The sequence below is a fragment of the Penaeus chinensis genome, chromosome 34 (genome assembly GCF_019202785.1).
Source record: "Penaeus chinensis breed Huanghai No. 1 chromosome 34, ASM1920278v2, whole genome shotgun sequence".
NCBI lineage: Eukaryota > Metazoa > Arthropoda > Malacostraca > Decapoda > Penaeidae > Penaeus > Penaeus chinensis.
The window spans coordinates 21,307,232-21,317,231 of record NC_061852.1 but is presented as its reverse complement, the minus strand read 5'-3'; the positions used below and the strand labels follow the sequence as shown (position 1 = coordinate 21,317,231).

Genomic DNA, 10,000 nt, shown 5'->3' with positions numbered 1-10,000 from the left:
TTCTCCTCCTCCTCTTCCTCTTCCTCTTCCTCTTCCTCCTCTTCCCCTTCGTCGTCTTCTTCATCCTCTTCTTCATATTCTCCTTCGTCTTCTTCCTCTTCGTTATCTTTTTCCTTTTCTTATTTTCTTCTTCTTTTTCCTCTTCCTCTTTCTCCTACTCCTCTTTCCTCTTCTTCCTCCTCCTCCTCCTTCTCCTCCTTCTCCTCCTCCTCTTCCTCCTCCTCCTCTTCCTCTTCCTCCTCCTCCTCTTCCTCTTACTCTTTTTCCCTTTTGTCTTCTTCTTCATCCTTTTCTTCCTATTCTTCGTCTTCTTCCTCTTCGTTATCTTTTTCCTTTTCTTCTTCTTCTTCCTCTTCCTCTTCCTTTTCCTCTTCCTCCTCCTCCCTCTTCCTTTTCTTCCTCTTCCTCCCACTACTCCTCCTCCTCTTCCTCTTCCTCTTCCTTCTCTTCCCCTTCGCCTTCTTCACCATCCTCTTCTTCCTATTCTTCTTCGTCTTCTTCCTCTTCCTTCTCCTACTCCTCCTTCCTCTTCCTCTTCCTCCTCCTACTCCTCTTCCTCTTCCTCCTCCTACTCCTCCTTCCTCTTCCTCCTCCTACTCCTCTTCCTCTTCCTCCTCCTACTCCTCCTTCCTCTTCCTCCTCCTACTCCGCCTTCCTCTTGCTCCTCCTCCTCCTCCTCCTCCTCCTCCTCCTCCTCCTCCTCCTCTTCGTCATCAGTCAACATTAATCATTATAAATATTCCTCATCATTACCTTTATTCTTATTAGTTTTGTTATCATTGTTACTGTTATTATTGTTGTTGTTATTATTATTATTATTATTGTTATTATTATTATTATTACTGTTATTTTTATCATTATTATTATTGTTGTTATCATCATCAGCATTATTACTCTCGTTTTCACTATTTTCAAGGAATTTTGGTTTACTGTTTACTATATCTTCGTTATTTTTTCTTGTCGAGAGAGAGAGAGAATGCAAGAAATAAAGAAAGAAAAAAAGAAAGAGAGAAAGAGAAAAGGGAGACAAGGAGAGAGAAAAAAAAAAGAGAAATTGACAAGTAAAGAGACATAATGTATTATTTTATTTTTTATAAATCACTTAATCTCTCTCTGTAAACGCACCTCAAAAAAAAAGAAAAAACAACAACAAAAAAAACAAAACAACTGAGGGCATCAATTACTATCTTGCGTAAACACAAGAAAAAAATGTAAATGTTTATTATGCAACCTGCGGGAAGATCTGAACAGTAACATGGCATCCACATGGCAACAGTATGTATGTATGCATGTGAATGTATGTATGTATGTATATGTTTATGTGTATGTGTGTGTGCATGTGTGCATATTTATATACATATAATGGGAAAGAAAAAGAAAGGGAGAGTAAGAGAGAGAGAGAGAGAGAGAGAGAGAGAGAGAGAGAGAGAGAGAGAGAGAGAGAGAGAGAGAGAGAGAGAGAAAGAAAGATATTTTTTAAATCCAAAAGACTGACTGAGGAACAAAGAAGAAAACCGTATTAAGCATATCGAGAAGGACCCGATCCAGCAATCTCTCACCCTCTCCCTCCTCCCCACTCCCTCCTCCCCACTCCCTCCTCCCCACTCCCTCCACCTCATACCTTGCCCTCACAATCCACCTCCGCCCCTTACCTTCTCGTACCCTACAGGCCATCCCTTCTCCAGCCCCTCTGTCTCCCCCCCTATCCCCTCGTTCTCCCCTTTCCCCCCACCTGACCCCCACCCTTCTCCCCTTCCCCCACCTGACCCCCACCCTTCTCCCCTTCCCCCACCTGACCCCCACCCTTCTCCCCTTCCCCACCTGACCCCCACCCTTCTTCCTTTTCCCCTCTCCCCCACCTGACTCCCACCCTTCTCCTCTCTCCACGCTCCACCCCCCCCCCCCCCACACACACACACTTCACCATCCCACCCCCTCCCCGACCAGCGCTGGAGCACGTGTTTTGCCGGTGACCAGTTGCCGGCAGGCGATTCCCCGGCAACGGATCAGACAGGCACGGAGAAGTAGGAAAGGAGAAACAAAGGAAGGAGGGAGTGAGGGAAGAATGGAGAGAGGGAGGGAAGGAAGGCGTGAGGGAAGAAGGGAGGAAAGGATGGACGGGAGAGAGGGAAGGTAGGAGGAAGTGAGGGAAGAAGGGAGAGAGGGAAGGAAGGAAGGAAGGAGGGAGTGAGAGGAGAAGGGAGGAAAGGATGGAGGGAAGAAGGTGGAAGGGAGAGAGGGAAGGAAGAAGGGAGGGAAAGAGGCGAAAGAGTGAGTTATGAAAGAAGGGAGGGAGAAGGACGTAAGGGGGAGAGGGAAAGAACGAAGGAGCAAGAGAGATGAAGGGAGGAAGAGAAGACTAGACAGAGTGGGAGGTGAAAGGAACGAGTGAGAGGGAACTGTCTGTTTCAATGAGACAAAGGAAGAGGAAGAGAGACCAGGGCGCCAGTGGCTTGTGCTTGCGAGAGGATTTTGGGCGACCAAAGGTGAACTTCTTTAAGATTTAGAACAAGGAAGTAACGAAGAGAGAGAAAAAGAGAGGTAGAGAGAGAGGGAGAAGGAGAAGGAGAAGGAGAGGGAGAGAGAGAGGTATAGAGGTAGAGAGAGAGGGAGAAGGAGAAGGAGAGGGAAAGAGAGAGGTAGAGAGAGAGGTAGAGAGAGAGAGAGAGGTAGAGAGAGAGGTAGAGAGAGAGAGAGAGGTAGAGAGAGAGGTAGAGAGAGAGGTAGAGAGACAGGTAGAGAGAGAGGTAGAGGTAGAGAGAGAGAGAGAGAGAGAGAGAGAGAGAGAGAGAGAGAGAGAGAGAGAGAGAGGTAGAGAGAGAGAGAGGTAGAGAGAGAGAGAGGTAGAGAGAGAGAGAGGTAGAGAGAGAGAGAGGTAGAGAGAGAGAGAGGTAGAGAGAGAGAGAGGTAGAGAGAGAGAGGTAGAGAGAGAGAGAGGTAGAGAGAGAGAGAGGTAGAGAGAGAGAGAGGTAGAGAGAGAGAGAGGTAGAGAGAGAGAGAGGTAGAGAGAGAGAGAGGTAGAGAGAGAGAGAGGTAGAGAGAGAGAGAGGTAGAGAGAGAGAGAGGTAGAGAGAGAGAGAGGTAGAGAGAGAGAGAGGTAGAGAGAGAGAGAGGTAGAGAGAGAGAGAGGTAGAGAGAGAGAGAGAGAGAGGAGAGAGAGAGAGAGAAAGGTAGAGAGAGAGAGAGGTAGAGAGAGAGAGAGGTAGAGAGAGAGAGAGGTAGAGAGAGAGAGAGGTAGAGAGAGAGAGAGGTAGAGAGAGAGAGAGGGAGAGAGAGAGAGAGAGAGAGAGAGAGAGAGAGAGAGAGAGAGAGAGAGAGAGAGAGAGAGAGAGAGAAGGAAAGGAAAAAGAAGACGGAGTGGGGAAAAGGTGGAGTAGGAGGGAGAATGGAAAAGGTGAAGAGAGGGAGAAAGAGGTAAAGCGAGGTGGAGAGGAGGGGATGGAAAGGAAGAAGGAAGAGTGGGAAGGAAGAGGAAGGGAAGAGTAAGAACACAGGACATATGTAGACACAAAAAGCATAGACACGAAATGAGAAAAATCGTTGTAAGTTTCATAACGAAGGTAAGCATTTAAACATAGGCGTACACACACACACACACACACACACACACACACACACACACACGCACACACACACACACACACACACACACACACACACACAATCAAACAGACAGACAGACAGACACGGAGATCTAATCATATCCACATTTTCCCACAGGGTTGGTCAGTGTAAGGGGAAAAATAGTAATTGTTATGGCCAAGGAAGCACAATACATCCTTTTCCCCATCTACGGGCTGCCCTCCGTATCGTTACGGTCCCATTCCCTTTTCCTCTCTCTTGATTTGGTCCGTGTTATATTTTCTTCCACCTTCTTCTTTCTTTTATCTTATTCTTATTCACGTTTTTCTTCTTACTTCTCTTGCTGCTGCTGCTCCTCCTCCTCCTCCTCCTCCTCCTCCTCCTCCTCCTCCTCCTCCTCCTCTTACTCCTCTTACTCCTCCTCCTCTTCCTCTTGCTCCTCCACGCCCCCTCCATCACTTTTCCTCCTCTTCTTCCTTTCCTCAACCTCCCCTCTTCCCACACTTCTCCTCCTCCGCCTCTCCCTTCCCCCTTTCCCCCCCACTCCTCTTCCTCCTTCCCCCTCCTCCTTCTCCTCTTCCTCCTCCACCTCCACCTTCCTCCACTCCTCCTCCACCCCCTCCCCCTCCCCCTCCCCCCTCCTTCCCTCTTCCACCTCATTCCACTCCTCTTACTCTTACACCTCCCCGCCCCCTCCACCATTTCTCCTCCACTTTTCCTCTTCCCCTTCTCCCTCTCCCTTCCCCCACTTCTCCTCATCGGCCTCCCCCTTCCCCCTTTCTCTCCCCTCCTCCTCCTCCTTCCCCCTCCCCCTCAACTCCTTCTCCTCCTCCTCCTCCCTCCTCCCACTCTCTCCCTTCCCCCTCTCCCTTCCCCCTCTCCCTTCCCCCTTTCCCTCCATTCCTCTTCCTCCTTCCCCCTCCCCCTCAACTCCTCCTCCTCCTCCTCCTCCTCCTCCTCCTCCCCCTTCCCTTCCCTCCTCCCATTCTCTCCCTTCCCCTTCTCCCTTCCCCTTCTCCCTCCCCCCTCCCCCTTCCTGTTCCCCAATGTCATCGCTTCATCTCTCTTTTCGCCTCGACCTTGACCGGCCTCGTGTCAGGAAACAAAAGACGATCGCTGCCGACGCGGATAATCTACGTAACGGTCAATGTGGATGAATTTACCATAAGGAAACACAGAAAGTGAATAAAGAAAAAATCATGAAGTGGAATAAAGGAATGAATTTAATCAAAGGGAAGAATGCGTTGTAACGGGTGAAGAATGCGCATGTCTGATGGATAATGTTTATATATACTCGTATAGAATCCCGTGTGGTATTCTGTGTGTGTGTATGGTATGCAAACGCACATCCGAAAATACACTGACAAGAACAATACAAAAATGCACACTTAGGCACAGATACAAAAATGCACAAATACACGCACGCGTGCTGAAACACCGACACGCGCAAACACAGATATGCACACAGAAATTAACACAAACGCAATCGCAGATGTGTTTATATGTATATATATATATATATATATATATATATATATAGTTAGTTAGTTAGTTAGTTAGTTAGGTATTTATTCACACACACACACACACACACACACACACTCACACTCACACACACACACACACACACACACACACACACACACACACACACATCACGAGAAAGTGAACGTGGTTACAATTTTACTATGTGCTGTTGCGGTAACCTTTGCTGCTCACCAAGAAACTCCTCCCCCCCTTCTTCCTCCCCCACCACCCCAATCTACTCCCATCTCCTCCTTCCACTCCCTGTTTTCTACTCGCTCCTCCTCTTTCTTGCATTCTTAATTTTTCCTCTTTATCTACCCCTATCTGTCCCGTCTTCTCCCCCCCCCCCTGTCTCTTTCTCCTCTTCTTCCTCATGTCTTCCTATCTATTCTCCCTCCCCCTCGTTTCCTTCCTCCTACTCTTCCTCTCAATCCTCCTCATTCATCCTCCCTCCCTCTCTCCCTCCCTCCTCCTGTCTTCTCCTCATCCTCCTCCCTCCCCCTCTCTCCCTCCTACCTCCTCCTTCCTCCCCTCATCCTCCTTCCTCCCCTCACCCTCCCTCCTACCCCTTCTCTCCTGACCTCCACATTCCTCCTCCCTCCACCCTTACCCCTCTCTCTCCCCCTCTCTCCCTCCCCCCTCCCTCCCTCTCCCTCTCTCTCCCTCCCCCTCTCTCCCTCCCCCTCTCTCCCTCCCCTCTCTCTCTTCCCCCTTCTCTCCTCCTCTCTCCCTCCCCCTCTCTCCCTCCTCCCTTCTCTCACCCTCTCTTCCTCCCAACTTCTCTCCCCCTCTCTCCCTCTTCCCCTCTCTCCCCCTCTCTCCCTCCCCCCTTCCTCCTTCCTCCTCCTCCTTCCTGCTCACACCTCGTCCACGCAGTAAGGTGGTCTGGGATTGCCAGGCGACGGTGGAACACAACGCTGATTTACTTTCCGTTTTAAGGCCTCGACTTGTGGGTGGTTTATCACTTTGGTTTTTCTTGTGTTATGTATGCGACCATATGTATATATGTTTGATGTATGTATGCATGGATGTATATATATATATATATATATATATATATATCGTATGCTTATATAAAATATGTGTATGTATGTATGTATATGGATATGTAACTTCTGTGTATTTATCCATTTGTCCTTTACTTATTTTTTTGTTTCTGTGTATCTCTGTATATCTGAATTTCGATTATGAATTGTTCTTTAATGCCTAAAGTTTCATATTTGTATCTGATTTTTAGTTTAATTTGCATTTCCTCACCATTTGCTGCTACTGATAAAGAACAAACTGACAACAAATGCTAATTACTGAACTTATTCATATTCATATAGGTCTTTTAACCCGCTCGAAGACTCAGGTTTAGTGTTAATGAATGTTAAAAGACTTGTCGCCCACACAAACGACCCAGACTAAGGTGATTATCTCGACAGCATGCTCTGACGTTCTATATTTGGACCATTGATAATAAATGTTTAAGACTTGATTACAGATACGAAGATGTCGCGTTTAAGATTCCACAGATCTCATTCTGCACTCGTGGAATTTCCCAACGATTTGTTTTTTTAATTCAAATCTCAGTGTCTTTGTTATCAGCTACGGGGGGACGGGAGGGGGGAAGATGGTAACGAGGTGGGGGGGGGGGGGGGGGGGGGGAGAAGGTTGTACATCTTCCTCCTCCACTCGCCTCCAGCTATCAACATTTGCTACTGTATTTTACAACGATTTTTTTTTTCTTCCACAGATGACGAGCAGATCTCACTAACGACGCAGAGGAAATATCGAAGAAGACAGCTTCCCCAGATAAAGTCGATAGGCCAATAGAACCACTGGAAACACCTACGTCTTTGTTATCTGTATTGTTGCTATTATTTACCCCCTTTTTTCGCGTGGCATGCAAAGGGGACACCAAACGGCACAGAAACACCAAGCGAGCCGTCCCAGTCTGTGATATCTCGAGTGCCTTTGAGATAATAAGGATTCTCTAAATCTGTCTATCTGTCTCGCCCTCTCGTCCCTCCTCCCGTGTCCTCCCCCCCTTACCCCCCAGGTTGTAGTATCTCGCATACCTGTCTTTGAAGATAAACGTGATAACGATTTTAGATAAGTGACCCCCCGATCTCAAAGCAGCTTCATTTTACGTAAGTGTTTAATGGACATTTAAGGAGTGAGGAGCGATAGTCTTTGAAGCCGGCCAAGTAGCGGCGTCTAAGTCCCTTTTGCGTGTGAATGCGTGCGTGTCATCAAGTCCGACCTTAAGGACACCATTTTCGCGGCCTCGCCACAACAAGCAAGTGACCTTTCCCGGCAGCCAGGTTCCAGGGCGGGCGTAGGTCACGACGGACGGCCAACACCTGCTGACCCGGTCTGACTACTGACCAGCTGGTGCTTGCTGCTGCTCCCGCAGGCTCTCGAAAGTGAAGTGAGGCGAGCCGACAGTGCTGACCTTGGCAGAGGAAGGGAGGCGGCCGAGTTTCACCCCGAGACGCCCACGACGGTGCTTGCCAGGCCGGGCGAGCATCTTGGCGTCCTGGTGGGGCGTGCCCGTCGAGAGAGGGATTGGAGTGGGGGCGTCTGAACGCTCGGACGATCCTCTGGCGATCCTTCACGATCCTCTCGCCAAAGTGTGGATTTTAAGAAGAACGATTTTATTCTCGTGTTAACCCAGACGAACTCGACTTTGTCTATCCTTCCTCCGTCACTCCATCCGAATAGCCGTGAAACGCCGGCCTGACACCGACTTGACATCTTCCTGACACCGGCCTGACATCCCCCTGACACCAAGATGTCCGTGAGCTGGAAGATCCCCCCCGGCGAGTCCGAGGAGGAGGAGGATGACGACGATACAGACGAAGGATTCCGCCAGTACGAGCAAACTTTGGTGAGTACCCTTATCTCTAAGACCTTTTATCCATTTATCTTTTATTATTGTCTTTTGTTTTTCCTTATTTGTCTATTTTTGATATCCAATGACTTTTTTTTTTTTTTGGCTCTGCGTTTTTTAAATATTATGGTTCATGTCTTTTTCGCTTTTCAATTATTTTTCTGTGTTCGGATGCTGTTGTTCTTGACTTGCCTTATTCAGACCGTCGAATTTTTTGCGTATCATCTCATAGTGACTTGTGCTTATCATTGGTCCGTATCACATATCAGTATTATTATTTTTATTTATTTTGAATCCCTTTCCTTGGGGGCATCCTCCTCCATTAATGGGATATTGTCTCGTGATAACCTTCGATGTTAAGGAGTAAAGGCAATTTAAAGCAATTTGGATGAAGGCGGTTTTCGAAAACGTAAGGAAAAAGGGGGAGGAGGAATAAATGAAATGAGAGATGTTTGAAATAAACTTGATATAAAAAAGAATGGAAATCATCGTAGTTTTCTTTCTTACTTATATTTTACTCCCTTCGTTCCTTCAGATTCACTTTACCTTCTCTTCTCTTCTCCCATTCTATTAATACCAATCTTGCATCATCCGAGAACCAGTTTTTATTATACCGTTTTCAGTCACTGTTTTAGCCTTACGAAAACGCAGGTGGTAATTTATGCAGGGTGTTACGCGAACGGCAAAGGAGACCAGACCTGCGAGCGTCACAATCATGCATAGAAATCAAGCGTTCTTTAACAAAAGCCTGTCGACTAAGGCATATCCTCGTGGAGTCCTTGCTCTCCAATATTAGTTTCTGGAATTTCTTTAAGGGGTCATATTTGTGAAGGGGAATATAATTAAAAAGATTAAGAAAATATTGCATGTACTCTGTATATACACACCAGTGCAGCACCGACTTTGCAACCCGTTCTTTACGTCATGACATTTTTGTGACGTCATAGGGGAGTCCGACGGCGGGGATATCCTGCGCGCGGATGATTTCCAGCCGCGCTTTCAACCCCTTATTTTTTTTTTTTTCTTCTTCTTCGATTCCCCACTTATTTATCCGTTTAAACCACCAAATGCTTCACGCCTTCCTTCATCTTCTCAGAATTCAAAATTTTCGCGAAGAATAAAGTCAGGACAGAATAATAGACGGAGGAAAATAAATAAATAAGCGCCGCGCGACAGAGGACGCTGGGCCAAAACTGGTTCCGAGGAGAGCCTGCAGAGCGCGCGCGGACCCAAAAGTCTTTTATTATTACAACTTGACCTCCAGCTTACCCCAAGCAAAGGCTAAGAATCACATGACTTGCTCGTGCAAAAGGGAGTTGACAATTCTCCTGATTTAGGGTTATATATTTTTTTCTTTTTGGGTGAGCTTGTAGGTGACTTAGCTTGAAGGTGAGATTTTAGTGGGTGTTGGTTGAGAGAAGTAAAGATGAGAAGGCATTTGGGAGGGAGGGTTGGTAGGAGGAACAGAGAGGGAGGTAGGGAGGTAAGGCAAAAGGGAAAGGGAGAGGAGAAACAAGGCAGATGAGAGGTAGGAAGGGAGGGAAGAAAAAAAGGGAAAAGGATGAAGGGTAGAAAGGAGGGATAGCGACGAAAGAGAAGAAAAGAGAGAGAGAGAGAGAGAGAGAGAGAGAGAGAGAGAGAGAGAGAGAGAGAGAGAGAGAGAGAGAGAGAGAGAGAGAGAGAGAATGATGAAGGAATAGGGAGGGATGGAACGCCAGATGAGGAATAGAAAAAGAGGGAAGGATCGAAGAAGGAAAGGAGATAGAAGGATAAAGAAGATAGAAGGAAGGAAGGAAGGAAGAAAAGGTAAAGACGGAAATGTGAAACAGAGGGACGAAATGCAAGAAAATGAGGGTTAAGAGAGGAGGAGAGAAAGGAATGACAAGAAAACGAGGGAAATGGAAAGATTTGAGGAATAAAATACAGGAGGAAGAAAGAGATAAAAGCAAAGGAAAGAGAGAGAGAGAGAGAGAGAGAGAGAGAGAGAGAGAGAGAGAGAGAGAGAGAGAGAGA

At 47.1% G+C, this 10,000-nt stretch overlaps 1 protein-coding gene across 10 annotated transcripts in view; it reads left to right on the top strand.

The window, feature by feature from the left end:
* Positions 1–10,000, top strand: part of LOC125043530 (chloride channel protein 2-like) — a 169,276-nt gene that overhangs the window by 26,870 nt on the left and 132,406 nt on the right. For all 10 annotated transcript variants that reach the window (XM_047639688.1, XM_047639687.1, XM_047639682.1 and 7 more), the window contains exon 2: positions 6,848–7,984. In XM_047639688.1, the coding sequence (XP_047495644.1) occupies positions 7,889–7,984 (96 nt within the window). In that variant the 5' untranslated portion in view covers positions 6,848–7,888. The remainder of the gene's footprint in view (positions 1–6,847; positions 7,985–10,000) is intronic.